This window comes from Microcebus murinus, chromosome 13 (genome assembly GCF_040939455.1).
Source record: "Microcebus murinus isolate Inina chromosome 13, M.murinus_Inina_mat1.0, whole genome shotgun sequence".
Classification (NCBI taxonomy): domain Eukaryota; kingdom Metazoa; phylum Chordata; class Mammalia; order Primates; family Cheirogaleidae; genus Microcebus; species Microcebus murinus.
This window is the reverse complement of record NC_134116.1, coordinates 38,089,877-38,102,459: the sequence shown is the minus strand read 5'-3', so window position 1 is coordinate 38,102,459 and position 12,583 is coordinate 38,089,877. Positions and strand designations below refer to the sequence as shown.

Genomic DNA, 12,583 nt, shown 5'->3' with positions numbered 1-12,583 from the left:
TCACATATATAAGAAGGCAATGCCTCATGCTAACCTTGAATTGAGAAATATTTGACCATGATAATCTGCTACATTTTTATAACTATTCCCAGAGTTATTCACCCTGCCCTTAAAACACTACTTATGTATTCCTGTGTTCATTTTTATAATCTTAAAAAGAAAAATTCCTTTCACTGAAGTTAACACTAATTCCACTTTTTAAATAATACAGAATTCCTTCTCATTTGATGATCTATCTAAAATACAGGCCCAGAGCTCATTAAAAGAAATGCCTGTTAAAGCAACCATTATCTTGATTTGGTCTTTATCTTGAAAAATGGATTCCAAAAGGGGAGAAGGAAGGACACAAGAATATATTTCTTCTCTTTCATCAGGATCACAATAGACAGGAATTTCTCAGAGCAATCCATATTCATTCATCCAAGCTCTCAGTGTTCAACCCACCTTACCTTCTGCAACACAAATCTTTGTCATGCATCTAAAGTCCTCGATAGCACAAAACAATAGCAGAATGAATGTTACTCTTTACTTAATCTTTGAAACCATTCAAAAGAATTAAAATATCTTGTAACAAACTGTTACTCAAGCAAGGCAATACAAACTCCTACTTACAAGTCCAGACATAATCAAAAGATAAATTGCACTATAAAACTATTCCTCCTAGACACCACTAGATGGCTTTCTAACACAGTTTACCTTTGCTTCTCAGTCTGCTTTATATTTCTCTATGATAACCAAATAATTTTTAAAAGGAGTGAGTTTATTAAAGCTAATAACAAATGCAAATAACAAATCCTACATATAGTTTTACTAATAATTTTATTCACGATGGAAAATTTTTTTCTCTAACCTTCTGTAGATTACTGTTCATTTAAAATAATCATAAACATCTACTATGTGCCAGCCACAGGCCCTGAGGATAAAATGGTGAGTGGGAACATTTAATAGCTGCCCTCAATTGGTTAACTAGGCAAGACCAAGAACCATCAAGAAATGATTATCCATTGGCTAGAATTGTAATAGGTTAGGCTATTTTTTGTCTTTGTTACTTTAGCAGAGAAATAAATATAAATGTTATATAGGTTTCTGAGAATATATTCTAAATGTCATCTCTTTTCTTGCCCTGTAAAATAGTATTATATAACTGACCTCAGAATACCCATGTAGTCATTTATATTAAAACATTCCATTTTCCTATATTAACACACACACTTGAAAAATACTATAGCATACTAGAAAAAGCCCAAGGACCATGATGAATAAACCTGAGTTTTGGTACTTGCTCTGCCAGTCCATCACTGTTTGACCTTGGATTAATAGCCTTACCCTTAACCCCCCAAGCCAGTCACTAACTCAGCTACAGAATGAAGAATCTACTTAAATAATCTTTAAGGCCATTTCCAATTCAAATTCTCTATGATTCTAAAACTATCCTTTGATATTTAATATAAGATTTTATTTGTATACACTCCCAATTGAAATATAATTTCCCGCTTTAAAATTTTTGAGAGAATGATAACCATCTTTTTCAACCTCTTTTTCTGTTTGTAAATTGAAGCTGTAACCAACTGCTTAAAAATATCAATTCAATTTCTTTCAAAAATCTTTGAAAGCTTAAGTGGGCATAACATTAGTCACACTAAACTGCTAAAAGCTATGTTTATAACAATTAATTGAATTTTTAATTTTAAAGAAGATGTATTCCTAAGGATACCTAAAATCATATGTACTTTCATTCTGCTTATAAAATAATAATTTAAAAAATTATGCTCTTGCAAACTAAATATTGCTAAAGTAAAAAATTGAATTGAATAATAGGTATAGTCACAAGAATCTTAAGGTAGATGATAAACTCAGAAATATGAACACCTATACTAAAAAAAACTTTCTGAAGACAACACAATAAAAGAAAGTGAGAGAAAAACCTAGATTGTACATTTGCCAATAATCTTAAAAGTCAAATGGCCCGCTTTAGCTAAATCTTTCGTTGTTTTCTTCTTTTTATTTTTGTTTGACTTATGTGTTAGTCCAAAATCTTTCATTTTACAGATGTAAAAGTGGGGCCCTTTTAAGTTAAGTGATTTGTCCAAGATAATGGCATTTATACATTTTTCAGATTTTAGTAGTCTGGGCATCTCTTTGCATGTGGTTCTATCAGTACTGGAATAAATTATTCTTTCAAAGGCTGAAAACACATTCTAGAGCATTTGGTAATCATAAACTTTGCAATAAAGTACCACAAATAGCATAATAGCTATTATAAATTATTTGATTATAAATTTAATGATTTGATATGATTCTGTTAAATAGAAATTTATAAAGTATTAATAAAAAATAGGAATTTTGATTTGATAACTGAAAATTATAACAGTTGAAGTGGATACAATTTATTTAAAATGGGCATATTTCTCACCCATTATGAATATAATTAACCAGAAAGTTGAAAATCATATTGAAAAAGAAGAAAATTTGCTTTTTCATATTAAAGGTTTTTTTCTTAAAGTAATGCACTATGATATTAAATTGTCAGTCATATCAATCAAATACATTGATTCCATGTTGCCTAAATTCTATATTACCCAAATACACTCACTCTAAGGGCTTCTTATGTTTTAAATCTGATTGAAATGCAAACCCATATAAAACAAACACACAAATATCTTCAGCTGACCTTTCCCATGTCATAACCACCTCACAAAATGGATATAAACAAATATAATCAGTAGATATTCTTTCAAAATGTATGTACAGCCCAAGACTGAGTGTGTATATGTGTGTGAGGCTGGGGGGTAGGTTTAACCTACACCCTTAAATAACAGCACCATATCATTTAGTCCTGTTTGAATGGCTAACCTTCAAGTTTCTGGTTTTCTTTTTCCATTCGAAGCAACAAGATTTGTTGGTGTATAGCTTTTCTCCACAAACTCCTCAGTTCCTTTGATTTCTTTTTTTCTTCAATCTTTTCTGGGTCATCGTCACCAGCCAGGAATATAACCAGCGGTTCCTCCTCCACGGTTGGAGCAAGAGGGGACAGTGGCAGCAGCTCATTCCTGTCCAGCCCATCTGCGTAGAAGAAAACAGTGAGAGGCATTCCTCAGTAGCCAACACACTACAGAAGTCTCTCTAGAACTGACACTCTCTCATCTTATCTTCCACACTTAAAGGTTTCCACAAAGCTACTTTCCCAGCAACTATTAGTTTCTAGCACAAATGTTTAAAGTAAATTCACTAGACTGAAATTCCCCTTCCAGATTTCCCTCTCATGGTGAAATGAAAGCACAGGTCATTTCACCACTTCTTCTTTCTACACAAAAAAAGATCTGTAAGATAGGTACTCCAAAATAAACTGGCCTATCCCCTGAGTCCAACACTTCTGCAATTTACTTATGTGTATGTTCTCTGGCTGTGCAAAACAAGAGGATTAAGTGGGTAGGTGTTAGTGATCTCCTAAGGTAACTACCATCAGAACTTATCAAAAGCAAAGCAGCTGGGCACCTCTGGTCTCTCCTGACTGAGGATAGCACTCCCTCTGCTCTTTCCTCCTGCAACACACCCTCTTAGCTGATCTCTGGGTGCTCATTCTCTCCTTTGTTCCAGCCCATCCTTCACACCATTGCCAGTTATTTTCCTATTAACAAACATGATCACATCCCTTAAACCATTTCAATTTGCTTCCATCACAGAAAACAAAGTGCAGACGACTGGGAATAGCATATACATCCCTTCAGATTCTGGCCTCAAGTAAACTTTTCAGCCTCATGTTTCAATCTCCCATCCTGTGTGCCCACCTACCATGTGGAATGTCTCAAGATTCTCTGGTCTGCAAAATTTGCTCAAATGACTCTAGAGCTTTGCCATTGCTTCTTTCTAAACATGGTTCTCCCAGCAATGAGTTTAAGTAAGTATCAAATTGTTCTGTGAAGCATTCTCTGACTACCCTAGACAGAGTTGATTTCATCTTTAGTAATGCCAATTGTATTCTTCTTCTTTTTTTATTCATTGACCTCTGATCTTACACTTCTTTACTTCCTTATGTTTTGTTATTTGTGTTGTTTTAAAATCTTACTCTCTAGCTCCACTTCTAGCTTCTTCAGTTGAACACTCAGTACAATTGATTTGGGGCCTTTATAGTGTTAGATAAATGCATTCATGGCTATTCATTGCCCTGCAAATCCATTTAATTTTGATATGTAGGGCTCTGATCTTTGTATTTTCCTCCTCCAAGTTTCTAAGAGTACAGTTTTCTTATCATTTTTTTAATCATTCTCTAATTCTTGATTTCTTTCTTTCTTTTGTTAGCATTAGAGTCAGAGAATATTAGTATAAATGATCATTATTAACTGGAATTTATTTAAAAATCTTTGTGGCCAAGTACATAATTACATATTGTGAATGTTCCAAGTGTGCTAAAAATGAATGAGTTTTCTCTATAGGGGGCAAAGTTCTGTGTAAATATTAGATCAAGCTTGTCCAGTTATATTATTCAAATATTATCTATACTTAATTTCTCTATATTGAATTTCCAGAGAGGAATATGTTAAAATCTCCCACAAGAGCTTTTAATTTATTTACTTCTCTACAAAATTCTTTTATATATTATTTTCTAGCTCTCAAGTCCGTATCATTATATTAAGATATATTCTCATTATCATAGTTGTTTAGTTTATTGTTATATTTACCTTGCCCCTTTGGATGCTTTCACTTTAATTTCCAATAGGTCTAATATTCAAAGAGGGCTTCCTGTGCTCTCCTTTGGTTGACATCTGCCTAGTGTACTGTATCCATTTCTTTATTGTTCAACATTTCTATGTCACTTTGTTTTACGTGTGACTCTTGTAAAAGACTTTGTTGCTTTTCCAATAAAAAGACTTATGACTTCTTTTCTAGCACTATCACAGTTCCCTATGCATTGTGACGTAGGCCCAAATGCAGGTTGTTTGAAATTCACTCACTCACTCATTCATTCATTCAGCAGGCAGGCAGTGAATGACTAATGTGTTCTAATGACACCTGAGAAGTAAACCACTCTATCGGATACCGAGAGGGAAGTTATTTCTCCACTGCAATCACTTAAATCTCTTCACATACAACATACTTGCATCCCGTTGCCTAATTTCTGACGCTCGCGGGAGTAACCCCCTAGGGAGCACCACACCAACCTTGCTGCTGCATTGCCGAGGGAGATTTGTTCATGGGAGATGCAACCCTGAGGAAAATGCGCTGTCGCCAGGAGATTCGGCGAGGAGTGCCAGAGTTTCCTCCAGCGTTTAAGGACTCATTGCTGCAGGTAGATGAGGTCCTTTTTCTCCCCTCTCCATCACTGTAGAAAGCAAATGAATACATACGTAGCTTGTAAGGAGGACCACACAACATGGCACTTCCCAACGAAACTGGAGAACAAGCCATTCACAAGTTCCACTGCGGGCAAGCAGAAGCCACAGGCAACATGGAGCAATGCGTCACCCAGGCCACCACAGCCTGGGAAAAGTGCAATGGAGGCCACAGCCCAGTCATGAGCAGCTCGCCTGTTTCTACTCATTCCTTAGTAACCAACCAGCTCTAGTTCTAATCTGAGGAGAAGTACTTATAAGACAGAATAGGCTGGGCACGGTGGCTCATGCCCATAATCCTAGCACTCCAGGAGGCCTAGACAGGCGGACTGCTTAAGGTCAGGAGTTTGAAACCAGCCTGATCAAGAGTGAGACCCCATCTCTACTAAAAAATAGAAAGAAATTCATTAGACAACTAAAAATATATAGAAAAAAAAATTAGCCAGGCATGGTGGCGCATGCCTGTAGTCCCAGCTACTTGGGAGGCTGAGGCAGGAGAATCACCTGAGCCCAGGAGTTTGAAGCTACTGTGAGCTGGGCTAATGCCACGGCACTCTAGCCCAGGCAACAGAGTGAGACTCTGTCTCAAAAAAAAAAAAAAAGGAAAAAAAAAAAAGAAGGAATAAAGGTTGCCTAAGTAATGAACCCACGCTTTGCTAAAGAAATAAAATTAACAGCTTATTCTAAACAATGCAAATATGCCATAAAAGTCTCATAAAGAGCTTTTCTTATAGCTCTTATAAAATAGGTTGATAAAGATAGCTTCTAATTTTCTGACTGTTAAGATCTGTCTCTGAATTGTTAGCTACCAATAGCTGGATCATGACAACAATATTCTGAATATAGGCAGAATGGTCAACTTTGGTGTTATTGTTAGATGATATATTTTTAAAAATTGGGGTAAATAAGATAGGATTGGCTAAGTTTAAAAATATTAACCAGATTTCTTTATAGTAGAGCTCCTTAGACACTTAAAATGCTGGCGTGCATTATGACTCACCAACAGAAAAATATTTGTATAGAAATCCCCTAACTTATTTAAATTAACTGACCCTACAATCACGTCCTCCAATTTAGGCGGGGGAAGGTGGTGTCACATCGTTCTACATTAGTGCTCTGTGAAACTCCCATGGGGAAACACTCGTCTGCTCTAAGAATTTCATTTCCTAGAAAAGATCACTCTGTCATGCTATGCCTCTCTGCAATAAAAAGTCATCGTGATTCAAAATTGCTTTTGAGACCAACTATGTTTGCAGCTGGAAGACTGCACAACCGCTGCTGTTCGTAGTAGGAATACTTTACATTTTTCAGTTTCACAGTGAATGATGAAGACACCAATATTTACAGGCAGTGATACCAACAAGGGAAGCAATACGTGGGACTTTTGACGGAATAAAGAAGGTCAGTACTTAGGTCAGAAATGATGCTCAGCTAGAAAAGTCACAACTCTCTCAGACACCCAAAGGCACTCAAAAGTGCTGAGGCAATTAATAGTGACAGGAGCACTTCAATACCTGCTTGTCATATTTTAATGTACTCTATATGTCCACACTTAACAGGCAATTCAGTTTTATTCTGGATCTATCTTCTGGAAATATTACTTCTAGATTAGCTAAGTGAAAGTTAAGAAAAGGACGTACCTCTGAGCTGCTATGCAGACAGCAGGTATCATAATGGGTTATTATACTTTAGAAAGTACAGTAGCTGATAGGCACATCTTGATATAGTCAAGCCGCCTCTGCTATGTATCCTGGAAAAGTTATAACCCTAACATGTGTCCACTGTTCAAAACTCCCTGAAATACGGAATAAATATGTTCCCCTTCACTTCCACTTTGGAAAGCATTAAGGCAAGTATTTCCCTTCTAAAAACTGTGATTCAAATGTTCTATATATAATAGTTATATCCTCATAAATACTCTTGAAGTACTCAGTATCTTCATTTTTGTAACACTAACTCATTGGCAGTTATTTGCTAAATCCCCAGTCGATAGGTATATTTCTAGCTTCTAGTGCAGTAAAGGGTAAATAGTAAGCACTCAACAAATACTGAATAAATTAATACTTTATGAAACCAAATGAAATATTAACTCAGAAGGTTAAGTTAAATGGGCAAAAAACTATTGGCCAGGCTAACATGTCAGGAATAAATAAAAGATTTACCTTCTTAAAACTGTTTATTGGTGGTCATGATTTAAGTCTTTTTTGGCAGAAAGTCCTAATAGCTTTGTTTCCGAAAAAGTATGGACTGAGTTCTTGATGGCACTGGTAGGTATTAACCACAACAATACTGTTAATAAACAGAAAAAGGCATCTTCTTTTTTTTAGTAGGTGTTGTTCCTTTTCTATATAAGGACATCTAATTTATAATCTAAGATTTGAAAGTTAAATAAAAAACTTATGGAAAAGCACTATTCCAATGCCTCACAAGGTAAAATTTAACAAATATCAGTTTCTCTTGACTTTTTTAGTAGCTCTAACAAACAAAACTATAGTAAACCAAATCAAAGCATTCTGAAATGTTTATATTTTAATGCTACAATTAAAACATCTTTTAAAAATCACCTTTTGGCTGGCACAGTGTCTTATGCCTATAATCCTAGTGCCCTGGGAGGCTGAGGTAGGAGGATTGCTTGGGCTCAGGAGTTCAAGACCAGACTGAGCAAGAGCAAGACCCTGTGTCTACTAAAAACAGAAAACATCAGCTGAGCCTGGTGGTATGCATCCGTAGTCCCAGCTACTCAGGAGGCTGAAGCAGGAGGATAGCTTGAGCCCAGGAGGTTGAAGCTGCAATGAGCTATGATGACATCACTGCACTTACAGGGCGACAGAGCTAGACTCTCCCTCTCAAAAAAAACAACAACAAAAAAATCGCCTTCTAATGACATATCAAGTGTTTAGAAAATACTAAAAATAAAACTGGGTAATACCCATCTCAGTTTCATGACAGTCTATAAAATATAAGCCTTTGGGAAATATGTTATAAACACAAATGCCCACTGATACCTATTTGAAAATTTCATTATATCTACATTTTTAACCCTGTAATATATATAAACTGTCAAATGACAAATTTTCTTCCCATGTCTTAAATTGGATGGCCAGTAATAAGCCAAGAATTAGCAGTCAAAATATAAGATATAATAATACACTGAAAAGAAGAACTTACATAACAGACCACTGAGCTTTTATCTTGTACTAAAAAACGACATCCTGAAAAAGCAGTTTGGTTGCTGAGATAAGGCAAAAGCTGCTCTGCTTCATTTAATAAGGGAAGATATGTATTCAGAAATCAGGTTCCAGGTAAGGGTTTAAACCAGTCAGTGTAACTTACAGCAATTTACTGTTTGATTTATATATAGTCAGCAATCTGACATTCTTAAGGAAGTCATTTCAAGAATCAAAACCATATGAAAGATTTTGCATCAAAATTCCTATACCCTGACTTAGAAACTACACTAGGATGAGGAGGGAAAGTTTATTTCTTTTGTTTTTTGATTTTTTACTACAACAATAGTTTCACTTTAACTTCTCCTTCAATGAAACTTAGTATGTAGGCAAGCATAATGTCTACTTTTTTGAGTGAAAATAAAAACAAAACAACATGTGGTGTTTACTATAACCGTAATAGTAAAACTAAGACTTATAAAAGCACATACTTCAGTATTGATTGTTCTACATATTTGACAAGTATGAATTAATTTCATCCTCACAGCAACCTTGCAGGGTGGGTGTTAATTACTATTGCCATTTTTTGTGAGAAAATTAAAGTAGGAAGAGGCTAAGGAACTTGCCCACATTCACATGGATAATACCTAAAAGAGCCATGATTCCAGCCCAGGTAGTCCCAAATCTGGACACTCAGGTACAGTAGTTTATCATGCCAATATAAACACCCTTTACATTAGTTCTGACAAGCTCGAGAGGACCACAAAAACAAAGCTGCAAAGACTCCAGGATCCTCTCTATTTCTGGTGGAAAAATTAGCCTCTAATTGGCATTAAGCCTTTTAGTCAAGTACTTCTCTCTCCATTTTTAATGGAATAATTTGGTTTATTTCAGCAGAAAAATAACTTCAGTGTACTATTAAGTGCTTCATTTATGTAAATGTCTCACTTCCTTTTCTCTGCTTTGAAATAACTGCATTCCAAAATGTATATCCTTTTTTTTAAATAAAAGAACCAAATAAAAATACATTAATGTAGCAGAATATAATATGTTGATATTTTAATCATCTCTGCAAAAATTACGAAACAAGATATAACCATTTTCTTATTTTTCCATATAATCTTTTTCCTTCTTCTTTTGTATTTTGGAATATAAACCTGTGCATTATAAAATTGCTTCCCAAGAAATATATTCAGGAAAAGTATTCTCTGCCAGCATTACCTCTCTCAGAAATTTATAAAATTAGAAATTAAGAACTAGGAAGGAAATACAACTTGGAGAATTCCGACCCATTTTTTATTGATTTATATTTGTATTTATACTCCAGATACGCTTCCTATTACTGCTCACCAATTAATCAAGAACCACATCTGTGAACACAAATGATTTTATAAGGGGAGAAAATATCCCATATTATGTGTATCACCATGTGGGTTGGGAGGGCTATTTCCAAGTTCAATGTACACAGCAGCAATCAAAAGTTAGGAATAGAATATGATCCCATGAAAGCTTCAAGATAACTTTTTAATATATCCTTGAACAAGCATATGTAGCTTTCACCACATCAACTAGTAAATTAACATCATACTTCCTATGTTAAAACGGAATTTTTAATGCATACTTGCCTACCTTAATAAGAATTAATTTACTGGCTATTGTACAGAATAAAGGTGTTCCCTCTAATGACTACTCACAGAGACACAACTTTAAGAAGGATGCAGTTATGTTTTATTTCCTTCTAGGGTAACTTTGCACAAAGGTAAATTCTTCTGCCTGTACCAGTTTTACAAAGGTGCTGTTCTGCTGAGCAGCAAACTGCCTTCCATCTCCCAACCCTTGAGCACCCAATGAAAATTCCTAGCATCCAAACAAAGTCCAAAAAACCCACACTGGCTAAATCTATAATCTAAATCACAATGGATTACAACTCAGCATAGATAACAATGCTTGATTAATGTGATACCAATTATTTCACAGAAAGCTGGAAAAGCTTTCTTAAGAAAGGGCGAATGGAACAACATAGTGATAAAACTTTAGTTTTTTTCTAAAGGATCCACAGTACAATTTAACTCAAAATTGCATCAGGTGCACTAATAGTTTATATAAGTTCTGGCTTTCAACCACATTAATATCGGTTATCCTATGGAAAATCCATGCTAATTAAATAAAACTGTGGTTAAATCATTCTAGTGGAAATCAATATACAGTATCTGAACTATGAGTCATAAGAGGTAAGATTAGTCAGTGGAGTAATGTGTAGAAAAAAACAATGATGAGAACAAAGAATTTTATTTCCTAAACTTTATATTAAATGTATATTTTAAAAATTCTGTATATCGAAATTTAAAATATTTCTGGGTAGCTCTTATGTTCATTCACATTCTTACAACCTAAGATAAAGAAAATAATATCAAGTGAAATATAAAACCTCTCTGAGGTTCAATCTAACCTTGTGTAAAATAAGAAAATTATAGGCCAGGTGACCTCTAAAGTAACAAACAGATCTAATTCTACACCTGTAGTAGGCATACAAAAGGGCATGAGGTAAAACTAACATTTCCGTTGGGCTTTTAAAAATAGATGAGAAGTATTATTTAAATGGTCTTATACAAAATCACAAAAAAGTATAGGTCAATCACAAGTCTCAAAACAGTCACTTTTGTCTTATTGATGTGGCAAAAATAATTTTCCGAGGACTTTATTTTCCTTGAACAATTCATTCCAGTCCAATCTTTAATACTATGTTTTTACTCCAGCTACAAAGAAATCTAAATGTTAGCGGCCCCAAATAGGAAGACAGGCATCTATGTTTTTCACTGGGCTCATATATGAGCCCAGTGTAGAAACCAAAAACTATGTAGACAATAGCCTTTTGCAGTTAAGTTGTTCACCAGTGATTCTGGGTGTTTACCACAAAAAAAGCATGTGAGTCGAGAGAAAACATGTCATCACAGATGTGGTTAGACTTCCATAATAAGGAACTAAGTGTTTCTCTGTGTCCAGACAAATGGTCCACAAGGCTCTAGCAGTGTCTCAAAGTGACCACTGTGACAGGAATTAAGAGGAACAGAAATAGATTAATAATCCTCTTCAGTTGAAAACCAGCTTCAATTTTATGAGTATGTTTCTTTTAGGATGCTCATTTCTGCATCTTCTTGGCATTTGGAATAATCTCCTCATACGCACATATGTAACTCCCAACTAGCGAATTCACTTCTATTAATTTAAAATTAAAACTAGGCTTTGATTGAAGGCCACAGCATGACTGTAATAAGGAAATTTCAACACGGAATAGAGTAGAAACAGGATTTCTGTTTGCAATCAACATTTTAAATGGTTATTTGTGATCTTTGATTATACCAGGGGTCCCATCTTCCCTACTATACAGACCTCACAGCACCCAGGGAGATGGCATGCATTCAGGAAACAACCAAAACTGATTTTTACACTAGTGGTGATATTCAATTGAAAAGAATCTGTGAATTTTTTGAACGAAATATTTAGAACTCTAATCACCTTGATTCTGAAGCAGTGTCCTGTCTAGTACAACAGGGAAACAAGGAATGGCATTAGCACACACAGAGTCATACTTCCCAATTCAGGATTTAGAATAAAAAATCATTCCCATAAGTCATCAATAAGTCATAGGTAACGTTACTTCAATAAGGAACTATAATAAATAATTATATTGTTTTTATCATTGCATACAAGAGAACTAAAACCAAAACTTTACTACAAAGTACTTTATCAGCAAAAATCTTATTTCCTCACCAAAATGTTTTATAAGTGAATAGAAGTAATGATCATCATTTATCTTTTTAAGTGAATAGAAGTAATGACTGTCATTTACTCTTTTTTGACTGTCATTTAGTTTTGAGCAACGAACTTAAATACAGATAATTTTTTAAACATATGCTTAAAACCTGATGAGCAATTATAAGAAGTAACAAACATACCTAGTGGTAAAAAAAATATATTTAGTGGTAAAAAGAATATATTTAATAAATGAATGTTATAAAAATACACCATACCGTCATATGAAATTATAGTTTGGCTACTAAACAGTGAAATAACATCAAATTTTGA

The 12,583-nt window shown here is 34.6% G+C and overlaps 1 protein-coding gene across 5 annotated transcripts in view; it reads right to left on the bottom strand.

Annotated features, from left to right (window-relative positions):
* TBC1D4 (TBC1 domain family member 4) overlaps positions 1–12,583 on the bottom strand; it is a 173,457-nt gene that overhangs the window by 18,704 nt on the left and 142,170 nt on the right. For 2 of the 5 annotated variants that reach the window (XM_076009372.1, XM_076009375.1), the window contains exons 12-14: positions 12,014–12,037; positions 5,160–5,320; positions 2,854–3,063 (exon numbers count right to left, since the gene is read on the bottom strand). In XM_076009372.1, coding sequence (XP_075865487.1) covers positions 2,854–3,063; positions 5,160–5,320; positions 12,014–12,037 — 395 coding nt within the window. The other 3 variants (XM_076009373.1, XM_076009374.1, XM_076009376.1) reach the window with 2 other exon arrangements.